This window comes from Anomaloglossus baeobatrachus, chromosome 1 (genome assembly GCF_048569485.1).
Source record: "Anomaloglossus baeobatrachus isolate aAnoBae1 chromosome 1, aAnoBae1.hap1, whole genome shotgun sequence".
NCBI classification, from domain to species: Eukaryota; Metazoa; Chordata; class Amphibia; order Anura; family Aromobatidae; genus Anomaloglossus; species Anomaloglossus baeobatrachus.
In genome coordinates this window covers 939,787,742-939,802,397 of record NC_134353.1, presented here as the reverse complement: position 1 = coordinate 939,802,397, position 14,656 = coordinate 939,787,742, and the positions used below count along the sequence as shown (strand labels likewise).

At 42.7% G+C, this 14,656-nt stretch overlaps 1 protein-coding gene across 3 annotated transcripts in view; it reads right to left on the bottom strand.

The window, feature by feature from the left end:
* Positions 1-14,656, bottom strand: part of SPEF2 (sperm flagellar 2) — a 187,632-nt gene that overhangs the window by 69,846 nt on the left and 103,130 nt on the right. The window contains exons 16-21 of one of the 3 annotated variants that reach the window (XM_075328486.1): positions 11,337-11,608; positions 11,161-11,221; positions 3,967-4,124; positions 2,378-2,548; positions 661-726; positions 237-382 (exon numbers count right to left, since the gene is read on the bottom strand). In XM_075328486.1, coding sequence (XP_075184601.1) covers positions 237-382; positions 661-726; positions 2,378-2,548; positions 3,967-4,124; positions 11,161-11,221; positions 11,337-11,608 — 874 coding nt within the window. Of the gene's footprint in view, positions 1-227; positions 383-660; positions 727-2,377; positions 2,549-3,966; positions 4,125-11,160; positions 11,222-11,336; positions 11,609-14,656 lie in introns of all 3 variants that reach the window. The other 2 variants (XM_075328489.1, XM_075328494.1) reach the window with 2 other exon arrangements.

The following is a 14,656-nucleotide window of genomic DNA, read 5'->3' as shown; positions in this document are numbered from 1 at the left end:
GATGAGGCCACGCCCAGTTGTATAAAACACTAGATTTATGTACAGGGAAGATGGGGTCATATCTCCGGAACGGAGGGGAGCAGGAACAAAAGGAAAACCTTGCTGGATTCAGGAGAACGGCGGCATATACACCAGGTAAAAAAAAATTAGATATTTATGGCAAGTGACAGGTTCACTTTAAATAGCTGATTGGTGAAGACATGTCAAGTATGTAGATGTTCCCTGACCTTACGCACCTGTGGGAGACGCTCGTCTACATACACCCACTCCAATGACCCCGGCACTACAGGAGGAGGACCGTCAGGTGGCGGAGGAGTAGGCGGCTCTGGGGTAGCTGGAGTAGATTTTGTCTTTTTGCCCGGAGATCGACCTCTTGGAGATCCTTATGGATACAGAATAAATAGTCACTATAACAGATATTGCTCCGACATCGTCCGTATGTAAGCAATGACCGGAGCTGAGCAGCCCACCTCAATTCTATGTGTAGCAGCCGCTGCCAGATGCTGCAGAGCAGTTTATTTTCAAGAGAAGACGCATCTGTTCTGCTTCACCTGGCAGCGACGCTACACGATGAATGGAGCTGCGCTAATAAGCTCCGTTCTGTGGTTACATCCTCCAGGTCTGATACTGATAATAGAGACCCCTGTCAAGGTCCATTACCTGACTTTGGTGCGGAGTCTTTGCCACGAGGCGTTTCCTTCTTGTCTTCCTTCTCCACAGAATTATCTAGGAGGATAAAATAAGAGCAAAATACACCTCAAGTTACACGGCCATAGTGACCCCCTGGAGATTATGTCTATAATGAAGCTGTCCGGCGGGAGGACACTGCACTGAGGGGGTATATATCTCAGGAACCTTGAACTCCCCCCATCTGTTGCATACAGCTTATACAACATACTGCACAGTAGCCAGTGAGCTCCCTCTGGTGGTGGCCATAGGAAGCAGCATTTTAGCATTTACTTTACATCTATGAGGCAGATTTGGAGCTTTGTATATATAAAAAAAAAACCCTGAACACTATAAAAATACTAATTAGTGCAGTATGTAGTACCGAAAAATGACAGGATGATAAAAAATGGAGATTCACACACATGAAATTGCACCTGTTATAATATATATAACTGGATTTTAGCTGTTTGTTTAGTAAAACTAAAATGGTATATTGTATGGTATAGTTCTGTGAAGGTGGTCTGAGCTATAGCTTGTTTGTTGAAACGTAATAAGAATATCTGTGTATGTAAATAATCAAAATATAGATGTAGTAGCATAATTATCTGTCTGTCTATGTAGCAATTGCACAGACCTATAATTCAAAGCTGTATAGTCATGAAGGGGTTACCAAGAATGAGTGAACAGATGTACAAACAATGGAAGTCTTTTAACGATGAGTAAAAGTCTTATCAGTAATGTTCACACAGAAAGAATGTGCAAGGAACAAAGATGTGTTTTACAAGATGCTGTGAGAAATTAAGGAGTGGAATACTCCCTGTTTAGCTTCAAGGCCAACGTGGCATTCTGTATAATTAAGTTTTTTCAAAATACATGAGCTCAGTTGATGACGCTGGCTGAAGGAGAGAACATGTCTGTGTTCATTGTCTGATACATTGATATATCGGCACTGATATACAGCTAATACGGCACCGTCTCTGGATTCCCTGTATGAAGATACCATTAGCAGTCTTCACCCAAAATTCCTCCCTTGACAGTTCTACAGAAGTATCGGCACTGTGGATGCTTCTATTCAGTACATAGTGCTTGTGTGGCCAACATAAGAGAAGACAGAAGCTGTAATAAACCGCTGCTGCCTTCTCCCCAGGATCTGTGGCTTTGTCTGCCTTCCAGGCACCGGTCCTGCTTCACCTAGACTGCAGGAGCTTTAATCCCACACAAGAAAGGCGTGTAAAGGTGAACGGGTTTTACACCCATACATTTATTAAGAAGCTTATACTATAGTGCTGTACAAATTAGTAAATGTTATAAATGTACAAAGCAACAACCAATTATATAGCGAGCGCTGCTCCGGAGAGCTTACAGGCTAAAGTGGTGCATGGGGTACAAAGCAAGTCCAGTAAGAGATGGTTAATAAAGCCGGTCTGGGAAACGTAAGATGGCGGTGAAGTTTGGAAAAAGAATGGATCAGACCAAATCTGAGAGGTGTTAAAGTCGTCTGATTAGTATGGATGCAGCTTATCTGGAGACGTGGAGATCCAGGAGGAGGACAAGAAAAGGAACAGAGCAGTGAGGACAGGTGGAGGGAGAAGCCGGGGGACGCAGGATTCCCCGCAGGGGTGGACGAGTCTCGTGTCCGGTCGGACGACCACGGAGAAAGAAAGGTTTACGCTGTAAATCCTCAATTAAGAAACAGAAGTTACAAAACCTTTGGGGGATTTGGATCGTCCCTTTCCCTTTTTAGCGGAGGCCTTCTTCCCGGACGGTGCAGCAGGCGGATCCTGGGTGGTCTGCGGAGGAGGTGGCGGGGACGGTGGAGGTGGAGCGGCTGCTGCTGCCGGTGGTGCAGGGATCTCCGCTTTCTTCTCAGGCTTTTTCCCTGTGTGGTTAAGCATTACATTGGTTTGCATCGGCTTTTCAGAAGCACAGAATTCAGTCGGATCAGTTCTAACTCCATAAATGTTTCTTGCAAGCATTCAGCGCCGGTGACACCCAGAGACATGCGCAGGCGCGTGATTGCCAAAACTCGCCAAAGAAGCATGAAGAGCTCATTCATACCCCTGATGAATAAGGCGGAGCGGGCATAAGCATAGATAAATGTAACATCATAACACATATCATTTATACCTGCATAATGAGTAATGACCCCCCCCCCGATACCCCCGGCGTAGTCTCAGCCCCCATCACTTCCTTGTTACAACCCCTTCCCTATTCTAACACAGCTGATGATCAGCGCGCACTATATATCATTATCTGGACATTGTATATAGTGTATTTCTGAGTGCGACACAACACGATTTATCCGGGCACTTTGTAGCGTTAGCTCTTTTTATCTGAGCACTGTGTGATGCTATCTGCTTTATTTATGGGTAGTGTACAGCATTATTTATCTGGGCATTGTAAATAGTGTATTTCTGTCCAATGTGCAGCACTATTTATCTGGGCACTTTGTGACACTATCTGTATTTGAAATGAAGCACTATTTATCTGGGCCCTTTGTAGTGTTATCTGGGCATTGTATATACTGTATTTCTGTCCAGTGTGCGGCACTATTTATCTGGGCATTGTATATACTGTATTTCTGTCCAGTGAGCAGCACTATACTGTATATCTGGGCACTTTGTGGTGTTTTCTGGGCATTGTATATACTGTACAGTATTTCTGTCCGGTGTGCGGCACTATTTATCTGGGCATTGTATATAGTGTATTTCTGTCCAGTGTGCGGCACTATTTATCTGGGCATTGTATATAGTGTATTTCTGTCCAGTGTGCGGCACTATGTATCTGGGCCCTTTGTGGTGTTATCTGGGCACTGTATATACTGCATTTCTGTTCAGTGTGCGGAAATATTTATCTGGGCCCTTTGTGGTGTTATCCATTGTATATACTGTATTTCTGTCCTGTGTACGGCACTATGTATCTGAGCAATTTGTGGCACTATCTGATCATTATATATACAGTAGTGTATTTCTGTCCAGTGTGCGGCACTATTTATCTGGGCATTGTATATAGTGTATTTCTGTCCAGTGTGCGGCACTATTTATCTGGGCACTTTGTGACACTATCTGGATTTGAAATGTATGTTATTTGGACATTGTATATCGTGTATTTCTGGGTACTGTACAGCATCTGACTGTTTCATGGCGGCGTTCCAGTACATTTGCATTATGTGGCACTGTGTGCCCCACGTATGTGACCAGTGTATGGCATATGATATGCGGCGCAGCAGCAATATATTGCACATCTCCCTTATCACCCGGCTGTGTAGCGTCGCGCAGGTCGGGCGAGGCATCGTACCTTGGTTCTGTTTATTGTATAGTGCCGTTAGGAATACGTCTTCCATCTTCTTGCACAGAGCGGCCTCCTCCACCTCCCCATCTACTTTCAGTAACACATTTGGTTGTGCTGAGAACCAGGGCTCCAGTCTGTGCCAGTTATCCAGGAAACCTCTTATCCTAGAAGAGACAAACCTTGTTATCCGAGTGAGCAGACCCCACGGTGTACCCGCACCCCCGATGTTACACCATACACCTCCCTCACGCTCCAGCCAGGCTCCCGCATATTGATTTTCTGGCTGATGGGAGAGCACACAAAAGGCTGACGTTTCCTATGTTCTCCAGATCTCTTGACAGCTTTGCTGTACAGACTGAGACAGAGCGAGCAGAGTCATCTCATTACAGATTTTGTGAAATGAGCACTGTTGATTGTTCTTAAAGCATTTTTGTGCCCTGATTCCGAATCTGCAATCAGAATTTTCCTACCGGGCACCAATTTTGCATCATTTGGTTTTTCCAATAAATGTAGCCCCTTCATAAATTACTTTGTAGGTGCTGGGATTGTTATATTTTGCGCGGTCCTTATGTAGTTGTTTTATTTTTCATACTTTGGTAAAAAACAGAGCTACGTTTTTTTTCTAAGATTGATTAATCGTAGGGATTTGAGTACTTTGGGGCTTCACGGGTTACATACCAAAAAGTGTCATTATCTCACTGTCCTTTGGGAATATCAGGTCTCACATAGCTCGGAGCTGCCGGTCCTCACTCCACCAACATCTTGGACCTTGGATCCGAAATAAGATTTAAACGCTGATTTGGTTGAGGAATCTGATCAAGAAGATCCTGAGTTTCTAGGCCATGAGTATCAGGAGCCTCACAAACGGCTGTATTTTTCGATTTATAAGACGCACCGGATTATAAGACGTACTCCAAAGTTAGAGATAAAAAAGGTTAACAAAAAAAGGTGGTCCGTCTTATGCTCCGGGGGTGTCTTACCGGAGGGGGGGCAGCAGTGGTTGTGGAGTGGGGTAACAGGAGGCAGGGGCATTGCTGAGGCGCTATGGAGGGAGCTGTGCTGGCTGCAGGTGCCATGTTGGCTGTATGGAGCAAGGCGGTGCGCTGGATGTTGCAGATGCTCTGTCGGCGGCGCGGGATTCAAAGAAATGGCCCCCGGAGTCGGCGTGTGTACAGATTGAGCTCTCGGCTCAATGACAAGCCGAGATTTCACCTGCGCACACGCCACCTCCATTTTCCTTAAGTCCACTGCTGGGAATGGGCCGGAGGCGGCGTATGCGCAGATGAGATCTTGAGCCGAGAGTTCAATCTGTACATGTGTCAACTTTGCGCACCATTATTTGAAGCCTGCACCACCGACAGAGCATATCACCCGCTGCACCGCTCTGCTCCAAACATCCAGCACAGCCCCCACCGCAGCCAGCACAGCCCCCTCCGCAGCAGCCAGCACAGCCCCCACCGCTGCAGCCAGCACAGCCCCCACCGCAGCAGCCAGCACAGCCCCCTCTGCAGCCAGCACAGCCCCCTCTGCAGCCAACACAGCCCCCTCAGCAGCCAGCACAGCCCCCTCTGCAGCAGCCAGCACAGCCCCCTCTGTAGCAGCCAGCACAGCCCCCTCCGCAGCAGCCAGCACAGCCCCCTTCGTAGCAGCCAGCACAGCCCCCTCCGCAGCAGCCAGCACAGCCCCCTCCGTAGCAGCCAGCACAGCCCCCTCCGTAGCAGCCAGCACAGCCCCCTCCGTAGCAGCCAGCACAGCCCCCTCTGCAGCAGCCAGCACAGCCCCCTCCGTAGCAGCCAGCACAGCCCCCTCCACAGCAGCCAGCACAGCCCCCACCGCAGCAGCCAGCACAGCCCCCTCTGCAGCCAGCACAGCCCCCTCTGCAGCCAACACAGCCCCCTCAGCAGCCAGCACAGCCCCCTCTGCAGCAGCCAGCACAGCCCCCTCTGTAGCAGCCAGCACAGCCCCCTCCGCAGCAGCCAGCACAGCCCCCTTCGTAGCAGCCAGCACAGCCCCCTCCGCAGCAGCCAGCACAGCCCCCTCCGTAGCAGCCAGCACAGCCCCCTCCGCAGCAGCCAGCACAGCCCCCTCCGTAGCAGCCAGCACAGCCCCCTCCGTAGCAGCCAGCACAGCCCCCTCCGTAGCAGCCAGCACAGCCCCCTCTGCAGCAGCCAGCACAGCCCCCTCCGTAGCAGCCAGCACAGCCCCCTCCACAGCAGCCAGCACAGCACCATCTGCAGCAGCCAGCACAGCCCCCCCACCGCAGCCAGCACAGCCCCCACCGCAGCCAGCATAGCCTCCACCGGAGCCAGCATAACCCCCACCACAGCCAGCATATGCTCCACCGGAGCCAGCATAACCCCCACCGCAGCCAGAACAGCCCCCATTCTCCACCTCCCGGTAAGCTACATTCGCATTATAAGACACACCCCTTATTTTCCTCCCAAATGTTTGGGAAGAAAAGTGCGTCTTATAATCCAAAAATATGGTAAATCAGGTTGACCTAATTGATTTAGTTTCTGATCAGAACCTATGAAAATGTCAGGCGGAGCTTTTGGTTTTGAGGCTCAAAGGCCGGCAATTTCTGGAGCAGGGGGCCAAAATATATTCTTTCCACCAGGAAGGAAGGGGACCTACGGTAGTTTACTGCAATGATGTGAACTCTCTGCGACAAGAGCACAGACCTCAGGAATAGAGGCTTTTTATAGACTCTTCAAAAACCTATTTAAAAGTGGTATTTCTCCATAATGGCAATGAAAATCCATCTGTTCCTCTTGCTTATGCAGCAAGTCTGAAATCAGCATATGAAAATATGCGCCTTCTGCTGTCAAAAATATGTTACGAACTACAAGTGGAATATTTGTGGTGATCTGAAGGGAATAGCCTTGATGCTTGAGTGTTATGGGGAAAGAGTATAACAGGGGACCAGAGCTTCTAATCTGGTCCTGAGCTGTCCCTGATCCCAGAGATACCTCTGATGGTGAAGATGTCTGGGCCGCCTTCCTTCCCCTGCTCCTAGACAGCCCTAATCTGATACTTCCTCTCCCCAACCCCAGAGGAGGACCAGGACAGAAGTGGTTGAACCCACAGATAAGGACAAACAGGGATACCAAAACTCTATCACACAGCCAGCACACACAGAGATATAAGACAATACGTGATAAGGAGGAAATAAAGAGCAGGGAAGAAATAATGAGACAACAAGAGGATTTCCACAGCACACCTAGCAACACACAGTAAATCACCAGTAACTGGAACACAACAACACCCGGAACGGATTAGCAAAAGCTATAGTCGGCATGGGAAGACAGTTACTCCCCACATTTTTAAGATGGAGGAATCTGTCATAGGTCTCCTGCAACATGAGATCTAAAAAGTAACCAACAGGCTAGCAGAAATTAACTCCTGCTAGCCCGATCACTAATAAGCACACAGCTGGTTAACGCCCGAGCCTGTCTGTGAACTCAGAAGCACCAGAGAAATAGACTGGATTATTTTGGATGTGGCAATACCAAATATGCTTTACTTATTTATATATTAGCTTTATGTTTTTTTTTTCTTTTTAAATATAATTATCGTATTTTATATTTACTTTTTATGCTTTAATATTGCAGTATAAAGTAAAAATAACTCGAAAATGGTGGTGACTGGGGTTCTCAGTAGATCCCCAGCGGTTATGGAAAACCATCCGCACCCCTGTGATTGTGTCGCAGGAGGACGATAGGCATCCACATTCACTCTCGTGCCATGTCAAACTGTTCAAATGCCTCTAACGGTTATTGAGAGCAGCATCCAAACGGTTGAGCACCGGTGAATGGGTGTCGGCTGTGTTATACAGCCCGCTCTGCACACCTGCACTTGACATGTGCCGAATGTTTACCGCGGGTGAAATAAGTATTTAACATGTAATCAATTTTCTAAGTAAATATATTCCTAAAAGGCCTATTGGCATTAATTTCTCACCAGATGTCGGTAACAACCCATCCAATCTACACGGGCAAAGAAATCAAATAATAGATGATTCAGGGAAAAAGTATTGAACACGTTACTGATTTTTTTTCGTTTATGAAGCTTCCAGACTCTACTAGTCGCCTGCATTGCTCAGGTGGATTTTGGCCCATTCTTCCACACACACTCCTCACATCCTGCAGATCCCGGCTCCTTCTATGACCTCTGAGCTTTCTTCCTTCCAGACATTTTCTATTGGATTCAGCTCCGGTGATCGGCTCGGCCATTCCAGCAGATATATTTTCTTTCCTTGGCTGTGTGTTCGGGGTCATTGTGTTGCTGAAATGTCCTACTCGTTTAATCTTCATCATCCTGGTAGATGCAGCAGATTTTTAGCAATAATGTATCAGTACATTTGTCAATTCATCCTTCCTTCAATTATATGAAGTCTGCCAGTGCCGAAGAACAGCCCCACACCATGATGTTCCCACCTCCACACTTCACTGTTGGTGTATTTGGGGTGATTTGCCTTTTGGTCTCCAAACATGGTGTATATTATGGCCTCCAAAGAGTTAAATTTTGGTCTCATCTGACCAGACTATATTCTTCACTATTTCTTGTCTAAACATTTTTAAGGAAACTTTAAACACTCTTGAACCTGCTTTTTGTTCAGCGATGGAGTCTTGCATGGTGAGCGTGCATACAGGAGCGTGCATACAGGAGCGTGCATACAGGAGCGTGCATAGAGGAGCGTGCATACAGGAGCGTGCATACAGGAACGTGCATACAGGAGCGTGCATACAGGAGCGTGCATACAGGAGCGTGCATACAGGAGAGTGCATACAAGTCATGTTTTCTGTGCAACGATTGCACCTGCTGATTTCAGGTCTTTCTGTAGCTCTCCACAGCATTTTGGCTCTTGGACAACTCTTCTGATAATTATTTTCACTCCCGTGTCTGAAATCTTGCGGGGAGCACCTGGCCGTGGCCTTTTTCTGGTGAAATAATGTTATTTCCACTTTCATATTATGGCTACAACATGTGCTCACTGGAGCCTTAAGTAGATTAGAAATTCTCCTGTTACCAATGCCATCAGCATGTTTTGGTACAATAAGGTTATGAAGGTCTTGAGACAGCTCACTGATTTTACCCATCATGAGATGTTTCTTGTGTGACACACTGATAATGAAACACCTTTATATAGGCCATCAGTTGAACCAGCTTATATTATTTTTCATTAAGTGGCAGGATTGCCTTCTAATTACTGAGAGATTTCAGCTGGTGTCAGGACTTTCCAGGGCTTTTTGCACATCTCTTTCTTCATGTGTTCAACACTTTTTCCCTGTGTCATTTCTCATTACTACACATAATTTATGAACATCTATGGTTTGATGTTTTCCTGTGTTGATGGGATGGGTTGTTACCGACATCCGATGAAAATTTCATAACAATAAACCTTTAGAAATATATTTATTTTGAAAATTGGTGAGGTGTTCAATATTTATTTCACCCAACACCCAAGTCAACTGCCTAATATACACCTTCCTGACAATTGGGTGATGTCGGGCTATCTACATGTGCATATTTTCTGTCCCTGTGCAAAACGGACCACGCTCGGGCTGTGCACAGACCAATGCACCTGAATAGTGGGGTTCAGATAAATGTTTTTACACTAATGGTTCATGTGTATAAAATTGCAGCATGTACTAGTTTTTTTCAGACTATACCAAGAAATTCAATGGGTGTGTAACACCCCTCTCCCCAAAAAAAACCCCAAATGCTACTCACACAACGTCGATGCATTTTAATGGATTTATTGCACTAGACTAGATTTTTATTATTATATTTATTAATTTATTGTATTATTATTTATTTATAATTTTATTATATTATTATATTTATTAATGTATTGCATTATTATGTATGTATAATTTTATTATATTAATATATTTATTTATTATATTATTTATTTATAATTTTATATTATTATATTTATTAATTTATTGTATTATTTAGTTATAATGTTATTATATTATTATATTTATTAATTTATTGAATTATTTATTTATAATTTTATTATATTATTATATTAATTTATTGTATTAATTATTTATAATTTTATTATATTATTATATTTATTAATTTATTGTATTAATTATTTATAATTTTATTATATTATTATATTTATTAATTTATTGTATTATTTAGTTATAATGTTATTATATTATTATATTTATTAATTTATTGCATTATTTATTTATAATTTTATTATATTATTATATTTATTAATTTATTGTATTAATTATTTATAATTTTATTATATTATTATATTTATTAATTTATTGTATTAATTATTTATAATTTTATATTATTATATTTATTAATTTATTGTATTATTTATTTATAATTTTATTATATTATTATATTTATTAATTTATTGTATTATTTATTTATAATTTTATTATATTATTATTAAATGTATTAATTTATTGTATTATTTATAATATTATTATATTTATTAATTTATTGTATTATTATGTATGTATAATTTTATTATATTATTTTTATTAATTTATTGTATTATTATTTATTTATAATATTATTATATTATTATTATATTAATTTATTGTATTATTTATTTAGAATTTTATTATTATTATTATATTTATTAATTTATTGTATTATTTATTTAGAATTTTATTATATTATTATTATATTTAATAATTTATTGTATTATTAGTTATAATTTTATTATATTATATTCATTAATTTATTGTATTATTATTTAGAATTTTATTATATTATTATATTTATTAATTTATTGTATTATTTATTTAGAATTTTATTATATTATTATATTTATTAATTTATTGTATTATTTATTTAGAATTGTATTATATTATTATTATATTTAATAATTTATTTTATTATTAGTTATAATTTTCTTATATTATATTCATTAATTTATTGTATTATTATTTATAATTTTCTTATATTATTATATTTATTAATTTATTGTATTATTTATTTATAATTTTATTATTATATTTATTAATTAATTGTATTTTTAATTTTATTATATTACTATTATATTTATTAATTTTTATTTTTAATAAAATGCAAATAATACGGATGCCAAAAACTGTCCATCTACAGATGAGATCCGAAATGCCCGAATCGTCCGTTTTCTTCTGGATGACAAATGATGATCTGTCCCTGGAATTATTGGCTGCATATTAGTAATCTGGCACGTACCTGTGTGGTATTTGGTTTATAGGAGGGACGTCTCCCACTCCCGGAGCAGCAGTGATTCCACCTGTGGATTATAATTACATGGATTTTATCATATAGACGTGATTCAGACAGCAGGGCATGCTGGTGTTTGTAGTGTGAGCCCCTCTCAGTGCTGTATATCCGCAGTTATGCCTTACCCATCATGGCGGCGGCGCGCTGTAACACCGCCGTGTCTGACACCTCTATGAATACGATGAAGTCCAGTCCTGGTGAACGTGTCGGAGGCTCCGCAGACGTCGCTGGATCTTCCACTAAGGCCGATGCTTTATTTTTCTTGCTTTTTGTAGTGTTTTTCTCTGGTTCTTCTCCGGTGAGAGATTTCTCAAGCAGCTTCGCCTGATTCACCGTCACTGGGAATCCATCCAGGATCCATCCTGCGTGCGCTGGGAGACGCCTGCAAGTAAAGATCCTAGGGTATATAAGCATGCGATGGACACACGGGTGCCCGGCTCGTCGCCGCCACAGTGCCCAGCTCATCGCCGCCACAGTGCCAGCCACAAACTACCAACATGGCCACTAGACCAGGGTCCTTTTTGATGAACATTTGCTTATATTTTTAACTTTTGACCATTGGCAGACACAGCCACGGATTCTGGGAAGAAGACAGACGTGGTTTAATACCGTTTCTGCCTTCTCAAATAGAAGCACCAGCACTGGCGTTCCTTCCGATCACATGATTAGGAAGCCCAGATCAGCTGTGCCAGTGACCTCTGTCACTTTACGTAGGTGTTTTCCCCTGTAACTTGGGCTCCTATGAATCTTCCGGTTACAGGGGAAATCTTACGAGTATAAATAATAATAGAATGTTCCCCCACAAGATCTTTATTTCATGATCTCTTAGGGGACAAAAAAGGGTTGTCCATTATTCAATCACCCTTTATAGGCCCTTTCCGGCCTGGTCATTGAAGGGTTATTAATAGGGATGATCGAATACCACAAATATTCGCCTTCGCGAATATTCACCGAATAGGTCGCCGCTATTCAACTATTCGCGAATATTCGATGCGCAATGTAAGTCTATGGGAAACCAGAATAATTTCACGTTGGACCTAACGGCGAGCTGTGGTGACTGAGGAAAAGCCAGAAACAGTACGGGCACAGCCTGAAGAAGGTCTCTCTCCTACTCTCTCAATGGTGCGATTAGCCTGTTATCCGTCGGATACCGAATAGTGGCGAAGACATTCACTCATCCCCATCCCTAGTTATTAACAATAATAATATTTAATTGTTTAATACATTTGTATAATTTTTTTTCCAAAGGTGGGTGGAATCATCTTGGTTGGGGGCACTTTTTCTGAGGGTCTCTTGGCCGCGAGAGAACCACCAAAGGGCCTTGTGTCAAAATCAGACACCAAAATGGTCATGATAAGAGAGGAAGACAACTCGTTTGACCAAAAAATAAAAAAGTTGTAGCTCCTAGAAGGCGGTGAGAAAAAGGGGATCAAGGGTCTGCATAGAGCTGGACATGGTGCTAGTCTGGCCCAGGTTCACATTATGGATGTGTTCATTTAGCCTGTATATGGGAAAAGCAAACACTGCGCTCGCTGACTGAGCCCATGAGGTTACAGAATCTCAGGCATGAAACGTCTTGCTCATCGCCCGACCTGACAAGACGACGTCCTCACATGAACCTCAGCCATTTTTCTGCTCTCTGAATTCTCGGGAGACGAGCGATGAAAGCGTCAGATGAGATTCTGAGAAATCTGTTTATCTGCGAGGTGTTTTTTTCCACTGGAGGAGTAATCTCGTAGCCGGTCGTGTGAAGTGACTCCATTACGTTACTGACTAATTAACCCCTCTATACCAGTACATGCAAATCTCCGGTCAGCCGTGCATAAAACCCCATAAATATAAGATTACAAAAACAGCGCCACCCATGTCAACAGGTTGTGTGCGGTATTGCAGCTTTTCATTATTCACTTCAATGGACCCGCAATATCAGACCCAACCTGTACACAAGAGTGGCGCTGCTTTTGGAAGAAGACAGCAGAGCTTCTAATCTTTTTGCTCTTTGAAGTAATTGTTGTAATACTCAATAACTTAATATATATTTATGGAAATCAGGGACAGTTTCTATTGTCTCATACAGAACTCCAGATCTCCTGCACAGACATAGATTTACATAATACAATCGTACCTCTTGACTGCCATGACAAGGGGCAGCTCACTGACTATATACCTTGTACTCAGTGAGCTCCTAGTGGTGGTGGCCAAAACGTAAGAGGATTAAAGGGATTTTCCAGGACTAAGATGTTAAGGATTTTTCCAGAGGATCCTATTATATTGAATGAGTTCAGATACCAGACAGCCCCATGGACAGCTGACAGCTACGCCTGGGTATACACAGTATATAGAGCCAGGACAGCACAGCGCCATAAACCGTCTAGTGGCCATTCCTAGTACTGCAGGTCTATTCACATTCACTTCAATAGGAGCTAAGCTGCAGTACCAAGAACGGCCACTACACGGTGTATGGAGCCAAAACAGGACAGCGCCATGCACCATGTATTGCCCATTCTCAGTACTGTAGCTCTGGTCATATTCACTTTAATAGGAGCTGAGCTGCAGTACCAAGAACGTCCACTACATGGTTTATGGAGCGAAAACAGCACAGTGCCATACATTATGTAGTGGCCATTCTTAGTACTGAAGCTCCAATCCTATTCACTTCAATAGGAGCTGAACTGCAGTACAAAGAATGGCCACTACTCGGTGTATGGAGCCAGATATGCACAGCGCCATACACCATGTAGTGGCCATTCTCAGTACTACAGCTTTCACATTCGCTTTAATAAGAGCTAAGCAGCAGTACCAAAAATGGCCACTACAAGGTGTATGGAGCCAAAACAGGCCAGCACCATGCACCATGTAGTGGCCATTCTCAGTACTGTAGCTCTGATCACATTCTATTTAATAGGAGCTGAGCTGCAGTACCCAGACCAGCCACTACACGGTGTATGGAGCCAAAACAGCACAGCGCCATACACTATATAGTGGCCATTCTCAGTATTGCAGCTTTGATCACATTCATTTTAATAGGAGCTCAGCTGCAGTACCAAGAACGACCAATACATGGTTTATGGAGCGAAAACAGCACAGTGCCATACATTATGTAGTGGCCATTCTTAGTACTGAAGCTCCAATCCTATTCACTTCAATAGGAGCTGAACTGCAGTACCAAGAACGTCCACTACATGGTTTATGGAACGAAAACAGCACAGTGCCATACATTATATAGTGGCCATTCTTAGTACTGAAGCTCCAATCATATTCACTTCAATAGGAGCTAAACTGCAGTACAAAGAATGGCCACTACTCGGTGTATGGACCCAGATATGCACAGCGCCATACACCATGTAGTGGCCATTCTCAGTACTGCAGCTTTGATCACGTTCACTTTAATAGGAGCTGAGCTGCAGTGCCAAGAACATCCACTACATGGTGTATGGAGTGAAAA